An 18894-nucleotide genomic window follows, 5' to 3' on the forward strand; every position below is an offset into this window, starting at 1 on the left:
ATTAGTTTAATATTTTATACAATATTTGTCTACCTAATTAAGACCCAATAAACAAATAAAGACTTATTAAAAGTCTAAACCTAAAAAATGGAAGATTTATTTACAGCCACTAGCTTTAGATGGTTCAAGATTATCTTAAAAAATTACATTTAAAATTTCAATAGAAATTTTTAATAATTGTACAAGAAAGCTTTATCTTTTGTTAATTTTTTTCCCCAGCAGAATTACAGAAAAAACGCAAGATTTCTAAATCATTGATGTGATTATACTATGTTAAATTCAATCTTTATAAAAATAATAATTATACTGACTGTCAAGCCAAAACGTTTATCAATGGTCTTGGTCATCTTGAGCAATTAAAAAATAATAATAAGCGAATACGCAAAAAATAAACTGTGTAGCCAGTGAAATTCTATTAAAAATTAATGAACCACAATAGATGTTTAGATTTAATGTCAAAATAGATCAAATTTTTTAAATAATTTAACATATTTTAGATGACGTAATAATTTATTACATTATAAAAGTTAAATTGTTTGAGTGCAATATTGAAAAAATAATAATAATAAAAAAATGTAACTACTCGTTTATATATATATTTTCTTATTATTTAGTTCAAAAATCTTGTGACGAGATAGGAGGAAGAGGTGCCGATCCACCGCCAATATTAATTTTATTTATATCTTGCTCGGTTTGTTCTATCTTTGCTAAAAATCTATGTCCTGAATTGAAATCATCGTAAATTTTATAGCCATCGAAATTACTGTTGACTATTTTTGCTGACTGGCAGTCCGGAAGTTTTTTGTATCCATACTCGTCTGTATACAAACTTGTTGAATCAAACGGCGCTTCGTCTGATCGAAGATTACTTTGTCTTTTGGAAAATCGCAAAGGCTGAGCAGTATGTGCTCTGTAGTTTTCAGTGGTTTCAGTAGTACTGTCAAATGGAACTTTAGGCGATTCCCATTTAGCTGTTTTATGTCTCATTGCCCTTCCTGCCATGCTATGTGGCAGATAATTTTTACTGTATGTAGTATCACTTTCAAATTGTCCATCTTTTCGTCCAAGATTAGACTTCGGTCGTGCGGTTTTTGTTCTTTCATTTTTTTCACCGAACTGAAAATAACTATCGGTTGTTGTATGATAGTCGACTTTACCAGATCGCGGCCTTAAACTAGATAAGGGCCTGCCAGATTTTTGCCTTGGAACATTCCATTTTTTGTACGTCGCACTGTTAGTAGTGTCACCATCAAATGGATCGTTGCTTTTCAAAGCGTCGTCAGACCGTCTAATTACACGAGATTTTTGGACGTCTTTATGATGAGTAAAATCTTCTTGATTTGTTGTCCTAGAATCAAACGGAGTTGCTACTGCATTTAAATTATCTTTAGGACCATGTTTTACAGGTTTTACCCAATTCTTTCTAGGAACATAATCATTTTTCATTACAGACTGATCTATTGGCTCACCGTTACTATCATAAAGCTGAGTTTTTCGATTTCTCTGATAGTGCGCGGTCTCACCTCTTCCGTTTACTTTATACTTTAGTTTATACTCCGAATCTTTCTGCATTTCCTCACTCGGAGTTTCAATTTGATCTTTAACACGTATCAAAACTCGACCTTTAACTTGATGGGGCAAATATGTTTCATGAGTAGTAGTTGTGTGGTCATGTTCACCGCCAGGGCGTAAATGATCTGAAGGACGAGTAATTGTTTGACGAGCATTTGGTGAACTCTTCATATATTCTTCTGAATACTCCGTTGTTAATATACATGGTTGTGTTTGCTGCTTACGAAGACGTGAAGGAATGTAATGAAGACAGCGATGCCTTCTATAAGTATCAATTTTTCAAAATATACTACCGGTAAGTCTTACTTGTAAAAAAAAAAGGTAAAAAACAAAAAAAACTAACCCGCAAGAGCATATTTGACAAATACATTTCATGGTTGTTCTTCATAAAAAAACTAAATCATTCTTTTATAAACTTCATGCTTATAAGTAGTAAAAAAAATCCGTTGCTATAGCGTCATAAATATTATTAATAATATATCGTTCTTAAGCACATAACAATTATCTGAATTGAACGAAAATAAAAATCTGACAACTAGTTTTAATAATAAATTACTTTATTCTCTTCATATACCATTTAACTTGTGGTTTTTTACCATAGAAACATTTTAAAAACTTTTTCATGAAAATTTGAAATGCAGACTTTCATTCTTCAGAGATACAATTATCTGTTTTTTCGTCAAACTTATGATAGCGCATAAAAATGTTTAAACTTTCAAATTAAAGTATATATTTAAGTATATATAAGTATGTTATTAATGCGCATGCGTTAAAATGGAAATTTAAACACGTCTTAAAATTTTTTCACTTTCTTAACAGCAATTTCCTCATTGTTTTCTACTTTAGGATAATTCAGAGTTAAATTTTTTTCATCAGGGTCATCCTTTACTTTCTCGATAGCGTAAACAATTAGTTTTCCTTTGCTTTCATTACTATTTTGACTTTTTATTTTGCTTATATTATCGTCTGGAAAATATGTAACAATTCCCAAGTACAAATTAATGTTATATTCCGGAATATCAAGTCCCAGGCCTTTCATTACTCCTTGCATTACATCATCGACGTATGAATGAATAAGTAGGCTTGCCTTTTTATCCTAAAGAGAAATAATGCGTTTCTTTTATAGATAAATAAAATTCACAAAACAATATAAAATATTTATCAAATACATAAGCATTTTAATAATAATTATTGATAATAATACATCACAATAGCTTATAATACTTAAATATAAAATAATTAAAATTTGAATAATAATAATAAAAAAAAAAAAAAAGATAATAAATAACAAATAATAGCAAAAAACCTACGTATTTTGTTTTTTGGAGATTTACAATAACTATCTTTCCGTTATTTTTAATAGTTAAAAGAGGAATTTTTCCACTCGGCACAATCTGTAAGGTTGTTCCCAAACACAGCGACAAATCACTTTTCCTAACAAGAAATATCACAAACTTATACTTCTGGAAAATATTTGAATAATATTTATATACTTATATAGATTTTAAATTTAAATATTCTATATAGAAAGAAATATAAATAATATTAATAAAATATAAGAAATATAAATAAAAGAAATAAATAGAAAGCAATAAGTACAAAAATGATAAAGATTAAACCTACTTTGTTTCATTTTCTGCTCTTGAAAGATCATTTGGAGGTAAACTGGCTTCCCAATCCAAAATGGTGTCACGAAGTTTACCTCTAAAATAAATTTAAACATATTTTTTGTCACAAGCAACGCAAAACTAAACGACTAAAGGAAATTAAAAAAATATTTAAGGCCCAGCCACGAGGCTGGGCCTTAAATTTTTTTTTTTTAATTACTTTTTGCTAACTCTGATTGCAAAAATAAAAACAAAGACCTGCTTTTGACTTTGACCCATTTGACCTATTTAAAAGAACTATTTCTCCAAAATCGTTTTCATGTTTTCTATTTGCATATTTGCTATTAGTACCAAAACAGAACAAATGTGACAAAAAGTTAATTAGGTAATTAGCAAAATTGCTGATAGCATTCATAAACACAAAACTAATTCTTTTGCACGCCCATGACAACTCAATCCCGTGAAATATATTTAAAAATATATATATCTTTGACAATAGTTAACGATTCTGCAGTCAGCAAAGTTGCATATTTACTTTTTTTTGTTTAAGCCGTTTTTAGTTTGACTTTCAAGAAAAAGTTCTATTTAGTGTTAGGAAAGCTGAAAAAAAAAACATAGAAAAAGAACATATCATTGCAGATCGCATGCAATACCATTGCGTACTTTAATTTAGTATTGCGTACTCAATTTAGTGTTAGGAAAGCTGAAAAAGAACATAGCATTGCAAATTGCATGCAATATTATTACGTATTTCAATTTAGTAACGCGTACTAAATTTAGTTTCAGGAAAGCTGAAAAAGAACATAACATTGCAGATTGCATGCAATAATATTATGTATTTCAATTTAGTATTGCATAATCAATTAAGTGTTAGGAAAGCTGAAAAAGAACATAACATTGCAGATGGCATGCAGTAAGATTGTGTATTTCAATTTAGTATTGCATATTCAACTTAGTGTTAAAAAAGCTAAAAAAGGACATAGCATTGCAGAGGGCATGCAATATTTAGGCATATTTAAAACAATATAAAAATAAACTATTTCTATTATACACTTTTCTACAAGCAAATACATTATATGACTGAATAAATTAAACTTTTTTTTTCAGAGGCAGTAATTGCCGCGGTAAAATACTGATAGAAGGTAAAATAGTTTAAAAATACTGATAGAATGCACCCTTACCATTTATCATTTAGATAAAAAAAGAGAAAATTATTTTAGTTGCAATATGAGCAATAAAAATTGCTGTTTATGTAAACTTTCATTACAATATGACTTTTTGTTATATGCTAGTAGATACAAAGATATTTTTTAGCAAATTTATTTGTATTGCAAGATTTTTTTTTATATGCTTGTAAATTCATTCGATAGTAGATTTATTGCTTTAAACTTTTATTGTAATGTTAAGTTATGAAGAATTTAAATTTGTGTTGTCAAGAATGTTTTAAGAGGTGACTTTTTGCATTTTTTAAAAATTCTAAACAAAAAATATAACGAAGGAAAAAATAAATATATTGGAGGTAAATTATATTAAAAAGATCTAGTTTTAAAGGCAAATCAACAAAAAAATTCCTTATTAAAATAAATCAGGCTTTTTTTTTAATAGAAACAAAAAAATCTTTGTTCAAATCAAATAGGCTTTTCTTTTAGTAACGACCAAAAAGTTCTTTAATAAAATCAATTAGGCCTTTCTTTCAAGACATTAAATATTTCCACTTGCATGTGAGTGTCTGACCATTATGTCTGGATGGTATTTGAGAAGTTGTATCTTTTCTCTAATTCAAATCAACGAGAAAATCTCTTAGTTTTAAAAATTAAATGATTCAATTAGAATTTTAGCTAACTTCAAGTTCATAGATAGATAAGTAAACTCTCACTTTACTTCTGACTCATGGCTTGTCATTAAGTAAACGGTCAAGATGGTGTCTTAATAAAAATACTCATCTTTGGCAGATGTTAACATTAGCCAACTACTGCCTTATAAAAAACCTATTAGGGAAAGACAAAATAGTATTTAACCAGAAAGTTTGTGCCACCTTCCTTACCAATGATGCATATAGTTCTGAAGCCAGAACTCTAACCACTACGAACACCGCTGCTTAAAGGGGTAAGTAAAAAAATTCAGTTAACTGGCCTCACTTCTTCGAACATTAGGCTAACATAGATGTATACCTGTGTTACATTGTTTCCTTCCTAGTATAGTATAAGCTGGAAATTTTTAAATACTTATAGGATCTTGCTTGTGCCTCATTGATATCTTTCCTGCGCAACTCTTTCTGTTAGTTTGAGCTCTATAACTCAGCTTAATGGTTCTGAGGCCTGCTTTTAGTAAGATTTTCCAAATTCTGGGGTAGCTTCTCAGAGGCTGATTTCATCAACAGCTGAAAAAATAAAAGTATTAACAGTGCCATCTTGCACCTGGATGGTGTCACTGTTAGTGTGTTAGTGACAACTTTAGGTTATTTATGCCACACTCTAGGATTGAGCATAGTTTCTTACCGATGTAAAATATAACTAAAGTGACTAAAAAAACTAAATATAAAAAGCCATTGTTTTAAACAATCTTTTATATTTGTCATTGTTTTAAACAATCTTTTATATTTGCAGTCTTCGTAGTAAATTTTCATCTGTTGTATCTTATTTCTGACCAAATTCACTAAACTTTAATTTTTGCAAGACTTATTTGAATTTGACTGTTTTATTTTTGGATCTCAGTATAAACAATTATTATTTTATTTGCTTTTTATCTCCATTTCAACTCTATTAAAATCATTATATATTAATTATATTATATTAAGTATATATTAAAAATTATCTCCATTATTAAAATCCATTAGTCAAATTCTTGGCCTGGGCATATATATATACATCAATTCACCTACTTGTTGCAAAATAAGGTTTGAATCCTCCAACCATTCTTTTATGTGTTTTTGTTTATCATCTCTTCACTTAATTACCTTTTTTTTGTGCTTTTTTTAGTTCTATTTTTCATGACTGCGCTTTTTAAATGTTCTAATCAAATTGACTGAGCCCTTTATCCATAAGCCAATATTGTTGTTATTGATGACTAATGCTCATCACACTGAACAGTTTGGCTCTAACTCAACTTACTCTGCTGACACTTTTTGTATTTCATAACTGCTTATTCAGTAAGTTAACTGTTTAATTTGTGTTTTGTTTCTGACCCTAGCTTGTATTCATTTTCAATAGCTTGTCAAAAATAGCTAGTAATTGTTTGTATTTCTCCTTGTTTTCCTTAAATCATCAAACTAGTACTACTTTTTTATTCTAACATCGAACTACTTACTACCTTAGAGCTGACTAGGACTCTTTTCGAGATTTTCTTTGTGACAATCCTTAGGCTGATGCTTTTTTTTCTTGGCTAATAATTGTGCTTCATACATAACCTACAAAAACTTTTCCTTCAACTTGACTTTGAATCTAATAGCCTCACTCCTCTTGTTTGACCAAATCACTCCAGTTTCTGTTGCTAAAGTTATTTCTATCTTAAACTGTTCTACTGCTTGTGACAACAAATTCCTGGAAAGTCTGGAAATTCCAGATTTTCCAGGAATTTCCAGACAACATTCCTGTCATAGTCTTACAAAAGACTCTAAATCTTGAAGGGACTTTCTTTAATAATCTCTCAATTATTTATAAGTCTGACATGCTTCATATGGTGTATTTTAGAAAGTTTTTGATATTATTAAATCACTACCACTGCAGTATTAAGTTGTCTTTAAAGACTAACACTTTCCTTTACTTCCAGTAACTTTTGAGGAAACACAAGGTTCTATCCTTGGTTTTGTCTATATTATCTATATTGTCTGTATACCTTTCTGACAATCTTAAGTCTAAAGTGACTATTTGCTGACAATCCAACTCTTTACTCTTGTCTGAACAAAAAGTCATTACTTTTTGATTGCTTAGAAGAGACAGCAGATCTTAAACCTAATCTCTCCTCTGTAACAGCTTGGAGCTTGCAGTGGTTTGAAAATTTTATTTCAAAAGAAACTCAGTTATTTTCTACAAACAATTATCACAATACAGTTGACATTCCTATATTGATTCCTCTACCTTAAGCTTTCTAAGATCATTCAAAGATCCTTGCTGTATGCAGAAAAGAACTAGAATGCCTGACAAAATTTAAGAAATTAAATTTGTTAAACTTAAAAAAATAACTTATGTGATGAAAACTCTTTTAATAATATAAGTAATTTAATTTTTCAAAAATGATGAAATAAAAACTAAAATAAAACTAATTAAAAAAAAACAAACACAAGGAGAAACAAACAACTAAAAAAAAAAAATAATAAAAAAACCTGCAGTTGCTTAAGCCACGCTTTCCTTTTTGTTGACATAAGTTGCCAGTTCTTTGTTCCTTCATTGTTTTAACAGGAGTGCATCGATAGTATTCATGCTGACATTTTTCACATTTTTCAACAAACATATTACCATGAAGCTCAGATAAATGTGACCTAAGATAAATAACAATAAAAGTAATAATCAATTTTATTTAATTTAAGTTAGCAAATCTTTTTATATAAATTATCAAATTATAATTTATATGTTAACTTGTATTGTACTAGAAATCAATCAATCTTGTAACCAAGATTGATTGATTTCTAATGGTTACTTGTACTACTACAGAGTAATCAACTATTATAAACAAGATGACATAATATTCAAGTTTATTTAATAACAGTACATTTCACATAAAAACAACTTAATAACATACAACCCATAACTCAATGACTTTGCACAACACAACAACACACAACTCAAACATATTAACAACTAAACACACAAGTTTAACATAAAGTAATTTTTTTTAACAAAGTATGATTAAAAATTATTAAAAAAATTTTTTTTTAATGAATAAATCTAACTAATAACTTAATAACTCTAAACTTTATTATTTACACTGCTTATGTTTTGATTCAACACTGTTTCCCAATAAAAAAAACTGCTTATGTTTTCATCCAACATTGTTTCCCAATAAAAAACGCAAACAAGCAAATATGAAGCAATATTCAATATTCAAGTAAATGCTCAATAATAATATCTGAGTTTTTAAAAAACAAATATCTTAATATTTATTATTATATTTTATATTTATGCACTAGAAACTTTTATTTAACTTTTGATTTTCATTAGCATTTAACTTTCTCTTTATATCCATTAATATTTCTAGATTAAGTTACTTATTAGATTTTCATCTTGGTAAAACATTTTTTTAAACACAGCACAAATAGATTTTACAAAACTTTAAATACTTGTGGTAATAAGTATTCAATTTTTTATCTGCAGCGTTGTTTAATTTTTAGAAAGGTTAGAATCAAAATATTACAGATATGCATACAAGGATATAAATGTTGTTGACTGTTTTTAAATGTCTCTGAATGTCATTGACTGTTTTTTCAATGTCTCTGAATGTCATTGACTGTTTTTTAATGTCTCTGAATGTCATTGACTGTTTTTAAATGTCTCTGAAACGCCTGAAGTTATCTACTTTTAACATGACAAATTTTTGTTTTTTATCTCTTTAGAAATTTCTACAGTTTTACTTATTTTTATTTGAATTCTTTGTATTTTAAATTATGTAGACAATATTTTAAAAGGGTTTTTAATAGGCTATATTGCTATTTGATTGTTTTTGGTTTATTTGTGCTGGAAGTACCTATGTGGTACTTCCAGCACTATTACGCCTATTCTATGCTGCATGTATGCAGCATAGAATAGGCGTAAGTCGCGGGGTAAAGCAAAAGTGGCAATGACGTTTGTCTGATGGGATAAACTAGTTATAAGTGCTGATTCTCATCGAAACGCCAGTAATAATAGACGCGACTCTGAGGAGATGTTTATTACTTAATCACTACACAAATTATGTTTACACATTGGCATTAATGTTTTTTTTCCATTCTGAAGCCTTTCATTGCTGGATGCATACTTTTTATTTTTGTAATCAATTTTTTGTTTGGAGACATTTTTTTTTTTTTTGTATATCTTCGTTAATATAAGTGTTTATAAAACAATTTATTGTTTATTATTACTGTTAGTACTGTTTAGGTGCATTGTCTGTCTTATTTATAATTTAAATATTTCTCTATTGATCTTTATTTTTTGTCTTGACAACTGTCAAAATATGCTTTGTTCGAAAAATAATTCTCCTTTATTCTAATGAACTTCATTTCTTCCCTCAGGCATTCACTGCTCGTGTTTGACCATTCGGCAAATTTTATATATGCCAGAATTTAAAGTTTTTAAATAAAATCATTTCAATAAGCTGGTGGCAATTTTTTTTAAAAGGTTTTAATATAATCAATGTTTGTATAAAAAGAAAAAAGAAAAATAAGATAACTAAAAGAAGTTAACAATGATAAAAAATTAAATAAATTTTTTTTTTGGATTTGTTTAAATTTATTTTGTTTTAAATAAAGATATGAAGATAAATTATTTTGAAGTTTTAATTTTTCAAACTCATTCACAATGCACACCAGACTTCGATTCCATTCATTGATGCACTGATATGTAATTGAATACTTACATACCTCTAAGTTTTATAGGGAGGTACATTGAGTTTTCCATTATTTGTGTTTCTAGTTAAATGTGAATTAAACAACCACATGTTGCATCAGTGATTGCATGAAAATACATTATATGCTCTTTATACATCAAAACCATGTGTAATTCATTCATTATTATCTTAGAGTTTAGGCTTCAACATTACTTACTAAGTGTGCTAAGTATAACTTTGAATGGAAGAAGGCAATACTGAATGATTACTGCACATATTAAGATGACGAAGACAACTGTTTATCATATCATTCAGTGCATCGAGTCAATAGATGGCATCAATCCAGGAACATGACATCAATCAAAGAAAATCTTGTGGAAGACCATAAATTACCACACTAAAAACCAATACCTGTGAAGGATATACTGATTTCAAGCTCATAAATCATAATAAACTGCTTCCTAGTGTGAATGCCTACACAGTTTGTGACACCTTGGGAAAGACTTTAGTTTTTAATCATACTATGCTGCATTAAAACTTTTCTCGAAAAAATATTCACAGCCGCATCAAATATTACAAAGGACACTAAGATTGGCTAGTTTAACTGATCTTCCTTTGTTGTTGCTGATCAATACATAATTTATTCAAATTTTTATGAAAATTTTTATAAATTATGATGTCATCTTTTCAAAACTAAATTGATATAGTTTTTAGTGACATCATAACATCTTCGACTAAATGCAAATAAAATAAAATTTCTGCATCTTTTATGAAATGCAAATATCCTATTGCTTTCTGTGCAATCTACTTGCCCATTTAACTTGCTTTCTAAATCGAAAACAATAAGTTTATAGCTAGTTTCTAGCAATGTTAACCTCAAACTAGCCAACCAAAAGACTTCATATTTTTCACCATCTTGAGCAGTTGTTTTATTAATCATTTATTTCATCTTTTTTACAAGAACATCTCTCTTAAGAACAAATGTCCTTTATTATTCCAAGAAGCCAATGTAAAAAGGTCCTATCTAATGTTAAGCTCTGTTATTCTCAGTTTACTAAATCTTGTATCTTATATCATATGTTAGTTTTAAGAGACTTTTGGTTAGTCTTCAACAACGTCATTAACTAAAGGAAGTCTAACATTTAATCTTATTAATTATATAATATTTAAGTTTTAAAAAGTGCCAAAGTGGTTCCAATTTTTTAAAACTCTAGAAACCCTTTGACCTCTTTAACTATCCTATGATTAGTCTTCACTCTGTTATTAGTTTAATTAAATAGCCTCCTCGTCTGTAGCGGCATTTTCAGCCTTGGGGAGGTGAATTAACATAAAAATAATAATAATAAATGCTTTATCTGCCAAGCTTTACCATTGTTGTAAAGTTGCATTTCTTTCTTTTTTCTGCAAATACAATAATGGTCAATGCTCAAACAAGCTATCATCAATATTGCGATAGACCAAAACTCATTCTTGCTTGTTTCTTATTCAACTAGTTGCATCCTTTTACTGTATCTTCATGCTATAAAAACTTTTATTAAACCAGTTTTTTTCCTTGCACATCAAAAAAACCTTACAACTGTTAGCCATCTCCATGTTTTTCTTTTATATACAACCTACAACTTTTCAAGTCTTTAGTTAACCATTTCCTAGTATTTTAACTTATTCTTTATTTTAAAGTAACTCATAACTTAATAGTGGTTGCTTGCAATCTTGTTGGAAGTAAATTAGTGTTTGAAAATATATAAATATATGCCAGTAATTAATAAATAGTAAATGTAAGCATAAAATTATAATATATAAAGTATTATAAATTTTTTTCTAACACCGGCTATCAAACCCTGCTAAATCTTATAGTTTAGCTAAGACCGGGTTTGAAAAAAGTCTTAATTTTAGGCCCGGCCCTGGTCACTTACTAAAGAAGTGTACTGAAGTTACAAGACTTCAGTAAAAATCATCTGTTTCCTTTCATGCGCAGCTAAATACACAATAAAATGGTGAAAATATTTAGGATTTGTTATATGTTTTGATATTAATTTTAACTGTTTTTGAATAACTGGGTCATTCCATGCCTAATGGACCAAAATTTTAGGATTTCAACATGGGCCCCCTCAGATCTTGATGAAACTTAATGGGTTTCTTATTATTAATGAGAAAAGCAATTCCTGAAAATTTAGGCATAAAATCTTTCTATATTTTAAAAACAAAATTTCAGAAAACCTAGTTTTTTTTTTATTGTATACAACTCTAGACTTACTTTAATAAAACTTTGACATTGAATTCTCGAACGTCATTTTTTATGTAGCCATTATGGAAAATTTTTTTTTTCCATAATGGCTACCTAAAAAACCTAAAAAATTGTTTACAAATACAAAAAGTTGATTTTTGATGAGTCAATATACAAAACCTGCAGTTTAAGAAGTAAAAAGATATATTTTTTTAGTTTCTATATATGGCAGGCTTCCAAATTTTTAGAAATTTACTGATAAGATACAATTCAGGAAAAAAATTATAGACTTCTAAAAATGGCTGCGGCTAAAACTTAGGAAAACATGCCTCCACTTCAAATCACCGGTCACCTAGGGTCAACACTGGTTTTAATAAGATTTTTTTTCTTCAATTTAATAAACTTCATTACAGTGATTTCAGAAAAAAAAATAGTGGGTACTCATGGGGAAGTTACAAAATCAGAACAATAAAAATTGCCAAAAATACATTAAAAACAATAAAAATAAAGTTATTGTTGTACTTTAGTTTGTATTATATATTGTTATACAAAGTATGTATGAATTTAAAAGTATTTCATAATCAGCACTAGAAATAAGTCTTTAATTAAGCCTGAATTAAACTCGGTTTTTAAATACTCTATTAAATAGCTTAATATGACTTATTTAATTATCATGTTCAAATTTAGATTACAACTTATACCAAGTTATAAAAGTTATTTGACTTGTCAACACTATGCACAAGTTGATTATGTAATAAAGAATATTATTATGTAATAAGCAATGAATACAAACATTGAATCTTTTAAATAATTTTGTATTCCTATTGGAGGTGCTTCAGGTCTCTATTAAGTATTTGTTTGCGAGTACCACCAGAATGCAAAACTTTTAGCATTGCAAATACAAGATATTTCAGATCATAAAGACCTTGACATTAGTTGTATGTGACTTAACAAATTTGTTGTATGTGACTTAACAAATTTTCTTGACATAAGTTGTATGTGACTTAACAAATTGAGACTGTATGCTCAGGGCTTGTGATGAAGCGATCGCGCTCCGCTCGTAAAACGCGCCCGTAAACGGTATTTTCAAACATTCTAGGCGCGATAAACAACGCTCGTTCAGCTTATAACGAGCGTATAAAATAACGCTCGTCCAATAGTTCAAGATTATTTTTTTATTTTCATAAAATATTTAAAAAAGATTTTTTATTAAAGATATTCTGTTATCAAACAACTGATATAAAATATAAAAAGCATAACGTCGTTCTCTTTTGCACTAACCTAATGAATGAATGAGCAGTTTAAAGTCGTTAATCGTCACTAATTTCAATAATGGAATGTGCACGTGGAAACGCAATGTGAATACAAAAATGCGCAAATAAAATAAGAATAGAAAATTAGAAAACCATTGTAAGAAAGTTAAAACTGCGGAGTATTTTTAATCTTGTGAAAATATCAAGTAAAATTTATTTGATTTATTGTTTGTAATATTCCACACATCGTTTATGATAAAAATAAATATTAATAATAGAGTAATTTTTAAAATTAGTTTTTGTTCATAGTATAAATTTTTTATTAACTATAATTTAATTTAACTGAAATTTAAAACGATTCTGTTGTTTAGAATGTTCGCAATTAAGGACATTCGAAAAGAAAACTAAGTAATGATGTCAATATTTATTAAATGAAAAGTTATTATTCTTATTTACTATTATTTCAAATTATTCTTGTGTTATATTTTTAAGATAAAAAAACGTAATTTAAAAAAAAAATTTTAGAAAAAAATTTAATAATTAATTTGAATAAAAAATATCAAGAAATATAAAAACCATTAACCGTTAATTAAGTTTACAGAGTAACATTTTAAAATACATATATCAAGTCACTAAATTATACTTCAATATTAAATCAATAAGAAGTTGCGTTTTTGTTTGATATTATTTTTTTATAACATAAATAGTTAAAAATAAAATCGCGATCTGACAATATACAAGAAGTTTGGAAGTATAAAAATCTCTTTCGTTAAAGTAGTTTCATAAGTGTGATACTAATTCAAACATTTTTTGACGAAAAAATTATGTAACAAATAAAAAAAGATATAAAAAAGAAAAAGCTTTTTATGAGAAAAAGCTTTTTAATCACGCCCGATGAAAACATATTCTAATTTTCCGAGCGCGATATAACACGCTTGACGATTTTCTTCATCACAAGCCCTGTATGCTGCACAGTTCAATAACTGCCCAGATGCCAACACACTAAAAAAGTATCTTGCTGCTTTGTTTGATAGACACAGCATGGAAGATATCACCTTTAATCAGTGGCAAAAGCCACCAAAAAACATGATTTAGTTCCAGTAACTCTTCCAGTGTATGGTTTTATTGAAAAAGATTGTCAACAAATAGACCAATTAAAAGACCACCATTATATAACCAAAAATCAAGCAGCATATTTGCATCATCTAAAAATAACATTACCAAATAATCATATTTTAGCATTACTAGACTTTGCTGAAAATTACAGTTTTTTAATTCAAGATGCAGTACAAGGTTTCCAATCGAACAACAGTCAAGCAACATTGCATCCTTTTGTTATTTACTATATGGAAGAAAATATCATAAAATGTATAAGTGTTTGTATCATTTAAGATCATTTGCAAAACAATACAAACTCAATTCATTGTTTCATTTACGAAGTAATAAAACAAAAGAGTTGTTGCCTTACTTTAACAATTGCATTTATTTTAGTGATGGTGCAGGTTCACAATACAAAAGTTATAAAAACATAGCTAACTTATATCACCATGAATTAGATCATAAAGTATCTGCAGAATGGCATTTTTTTTGCTACATAACATGGAAAGAGCGCATGCGATGGCATTGGGGGCTCTGTCAAAAGACTTCTAGCTAAGGCCAGTTAACAATCACTTACAGATAGTATCAACTCAACTGAGAAAATATATGATTGGTGTAGACAGAATATCAAAAGAATGCATTTTCAATACATTTCAAACGATGCAATTGTATTATATTGCATAGAGTTTAAATTAGAAGAACGTTATGCTACTTGTTCAGCAATTCCATAAACAAGAAACCACCATTGTTTTATACCACAATCTTTATCTACTTTACAGACAAGATGGGTGTCATTTGACAATATGCATACTAATGTAAATGTTCCTAAAATGCAGCATATAGTTCCGCTTGCTTCTCTTTCACCAGGAATTAATATAGCATGTGTTTTTGATGCAAAATGGTTTTTAGGCAATATTGTGGAAATATCTGAAGAAAATCAAGATGCTCTTATCAAGTTCATGAAGCAGTCTATTTCCTTAAACACTTTTACTTGGCCACATAATAAAGATACTTGCTGATTTCCAATAACACATGTTTTATGCAAAATTTCATCTTTAAAATTTCAATCAACAACTGGTAAATGGTATGAACTATCAGCTCAAAAAAAAACTGAATCGTTTCATTGTACAATAGCATAAGTAACATAATTAAATAACAACGTTGCAAAATTATTATAAATTTGATTTATTTGATTTAAGCATAGTTTTTTAGCAAAAGTTTATTTAAAAGATTTAATGTTTATATTGATAGTTTATTACATAATAATACTCTTTATTACATAATCAACTTGTGCATTGTGTTGACAAGTCAAATAACTTTTATAACTTGGTATAAGTTGCAATCTAAATCTTAACATGATAATCAAATAAGTCAAATTAATGGGGAGGGGTGGAATAGTGAATGTATTAGAAAAATATTATAAAATTTATAGTCATGATATTAAATATTAGATAAATTAGACTAAAAGTCTTTCTTTTCATTTTTACCTAATAGGCTACTATTAGGTAAAAATGAAAAGAAAGAAAGTTTTTATTTTGGGAAAAATCAGAAATTTCAAATGACCATATCTCATGAACCACAAAAGATTTTATGCTTAAATTTTCAGGAATTGCTTTTCTCATTAATAATAAGAAACCCACTAAGTTTCATCAAAATCTGAGGGGGCCCATGTTGGACCTTGGTCCAGTTGACATTTTTTTGGCAGTACTTATTGACATTTTGTAAGATAAACATTTATAAGAAATGTTTTTATTGTTTTTAATATTTCTTAATTATTAATACTTAATATAAATATCAAATATACTTATTAAATAGTTATAATACCTTGGTAAACCAGAACGAAGATGAAGGCCATCAATATTTTGACTGACTACATACTTTACGATTCCATGTTGTTTAAGTGCTAAAATACTCATGTGAGTCTTTGTAGGTACAGCTTCATCAAAATCTACGAAGTTCATTAAAAAAACAATTAAAAAAATAAATATAATCAATGTATAATCTATAAGGCTAATCTAAAAAAAAGAAATAACAAAAATTGAGACCGCAACAACCACTAGCTTTAATATGAAATAATAATAAAGCAAATAGATATTTGTTTTGAAAAACTAAAGAATGCCAGATCTTCCCTATAAATTTTCAAAGTTATTAGATTGTTTTAATTTGAGCATTTTAGAAAATTGTTTTAATATCAACAAGTTATTTTATTACTTGATGTTAAGTTTACTACATGCAGGGGTGTGGAGGTGTGCAGGGGTGTGGAGTCATTAAAAAAAGTACCAACTCCGACTCCGATTGTTGAATCTTTCAGAGTATGACTTTGACTCCAATTTCAAAGAATTTTTTTTTTAAATTTTTGAAATCTCTAAAAAATATTACACTATAATTAAAAATTTTTTTTTTGCCAAATATAACAAAAATTCTTTGAAGGATAAATATTTTTACATGCACAAGCAATACCGTGAAAATTTACTATTGGAGTCAGTCTCGATTTTTAGTGACTCAGACTAGTGATTTGGACTCCACAGCCCTGACTACATGTAAATTTGAAGTTATTATTATGTCATAATTCATAAAGTTATAATATAATATTATAAATAAAATATTGTTTTAGAAAAGTTGTACTTTTCTACTATTTTAATGACTTTATACAATTTTGAGAATATTATGCCTAAAATAAGATTAAAATTCAATATTGTATTTCAATCTTATTTCTTTACTAGCATGAGGCTAAGGAACAAAAGTATTAAATTTTTATCTGTAAAAAAATTAATAAATTTTCTAACCTATACTAACTTTCGGTGATTTTCCCTTTGCTTCAAGAGTCCAAACTCCATTAGGTCCTCTAAAATCAGGTATGCCAGCAGATGTGCTTATCCCAGCACCTGTGTGCACCACCATATACTTTGACTGCTTTATGAGATGAACAAGTTGATCAATTCCTTTTTGAAGAACATCAGGTGAATCAAAAATCTTTAAAGAAAAAGAAAGCAAACAATATTTTTTTATGTATTTAAATGTATATGTATATATATAAACATATTTGATCATTAGGAAACTTTCTGATGATCCTACAAAATGAGAAACAAAAAGTCTAAAAAAAATGAAGTAATGTTTAATTTATCTAAAGTTTTATTCTTTAAAAATATTGAGTACAAACATAAATTTATATATATATATATATATATATATATATATATATATATATATATATATATATATATATATATATATATATATATATATGTATATATATATATATATATATATATATATATAAAAAATATATAAATACTGATTTTTAAAAATTCTATAATAAAAAATACTTTAAGGATACCTCAAGACCCTTGACAATATAACAAGTTCCTAATCTTATCATTAAAAAAAATCTTTACAAGTGTATACCTCAAGACTCTTGATTATTTAACAAGTTCCTAATACTATCATACAAAAAATCTTTATAAGTCATGTTGGGTCTCAAATGAAGCAAAAGCATATAAAAATTGTCAAAAATAATAATTATATCATAAAAAACTTATTGAAAAAAGTCTTAAAAATTGGTAAAAATGCAAATTTTTACCAATTTTTTTTTTTTAATTTTTTTTTAGTTAATAAACTTTATATAATAAATATTCATCTTTTATATTGCTAAATCTAACATATTTATTTTTATATAACATATTTATCATTTTTGAAATATGATTTTGCTTCACTGAGACCCAACATATAATTTTGTAATATTTAATAATTTATTATTAAATATTACAAAATTTAAATTTATTTTATTAAATTTAATATAAATCTTTTTAAAAATTTACAACGCTCTATTTAACAATTTCTTTAAACTTAAAATTTTTAAACATGTTAAAGAAAACTCTTTTTATCAAATGTAATTTTAGTTACTTTTTTATGTTTGTTTCAAAATCAACTATTTTCTTTATTAATAGTTTATTTTTTATTAATTTATTTATTTTTTATTTAATCATTATTGTATTTTATTCATATCAATAAGTTTAAAGTCAATAAGTTTTTTTCATTGCGAAAGCGCTAATATACAAAAGTACTCAATGCACTTACAACTGCACAGGCCTCGGCAGGAATAAATGACCGCGAGAGCAGAGAAAAGCTCTCCTAAAACAAACATGGCAAACCATGCGAGTTGCTCCTCTTAACAGCTTCTTACGGAAGCTTTTGGTTTTTGCACAAGCTATCTATTTATTCATTTAAAAAATTGTTTATATATACAAAATTTGGTTTTATACTTGTTACAATCATATTTGTAACATTAATGTTTCAAGACAATACATAACAAACATCATTTATTCACCGTAAAAAAGCTCTTTAGACGAGCATTGTCTTGCAACAAGTGTGTCTTTTAAAAAACGTTTATTATTCAATTAATTTTTGGTTAAAGCCAAAATGTTTAAAAAAAAGTTGTTGATAGTTTTTTTTTTTTTGCCCATTTAAAAATTTACCCTTAAACAATTACATTTAAAACAGTTACATTAAAAAAAAAAAACTTAATTGTGAAAAAGCAAACATAAGACAAAAATGTTGTTATAAATGTTTTAAGAAATAAATAGTATAAGTTTAAATAAGTATAAGTTATTTAAAGTAAAGAATT

At 27.3% G+C, this 18894-nt stretch overlaps 2 protein-coding genes across 2 annotated transcripts in view; both read right to left on the reverse strand.

Moving 5' to 3' along the window:
• Positions 1-398: 398 nt before the first annotated feature.
• On the reverse strand, positions 399-2047 carry LOC100206131 (stabilizer of axonemal microtubules 1). Its single transcript, XM_065815030.1, has 2 exons — positions 1916-2047; positions 399-1834 (listed from the first exon to the last, which is right to left on the reverse strand). Exons 1-2 carry the CDS (start codon positions 1945-1947, stop codon positions 616-618), a joined length of 1251 nt encoding a protein of 416 aa, XP_065671102.1. The 5' UTR covers positions 1948-2047; the 3' UTR covers positions 399-615.
• The window catches only part of LOC100202497 (NAD-dependent protein deacylase sirtuin-6), an 18127-nt gene continuing 1170 nt past the window's right edge, over positions 1938-18894 (reverse strand). Inside the window, exons 2-7 of the mRNA XM_065815031.1 lie at positions 17057-17243; positions 16095-16218; positions 7501-7656; positions 3196-3276; positions 2883-3006; positions 1938-2668 (exon numbers count right to left, since the gene is read on the reverse strand). Coding sequence (XP_065671103.1) covers positions 2366-2668; positions 2883-3006; positions 3196-3276; positions 7501-7656; positions 16095-16218; positions 17057-17243 — 975 coding nt within the window. The 3' untranslated portion in view covers positions 1938-2365. The remainder of the gene's footprint in view (positions 2669-2882; positions 3007-3195; positions 3277-7500; positions 7657-16094; positions 16219-17056; positions 17244-18894) is intronic.

This window comes from Hydra vulgaris, chromosome 13 (assembly GCF_038396675.1).
Source record: "Hydra vulgaris chromosome 13, alternate assembly HydraT2T_AEP".
NCBI lineage: Eukaryota > Metazoa > Cnidaria > Hydrozoa > Anthoathecata > Hydridae > Hydra > Hydra vulgaris.

Bases quoted from the DNA above. Each gene is read 5' to 3' on its own strand.
- LOC100206131 (XM_065815030.1), bottom strand. From the start codon at position 1,947: ATGAAATGTATTTGTCAAATATGCTCTTGCGG. The intron at 1,835-1,915 runs GTTAGTTTTTTT...TGATACTTATAG, and splicing joins TGTCAAATATGCTCTTGCGG to AAGGCATCGCTGTCTTCATT.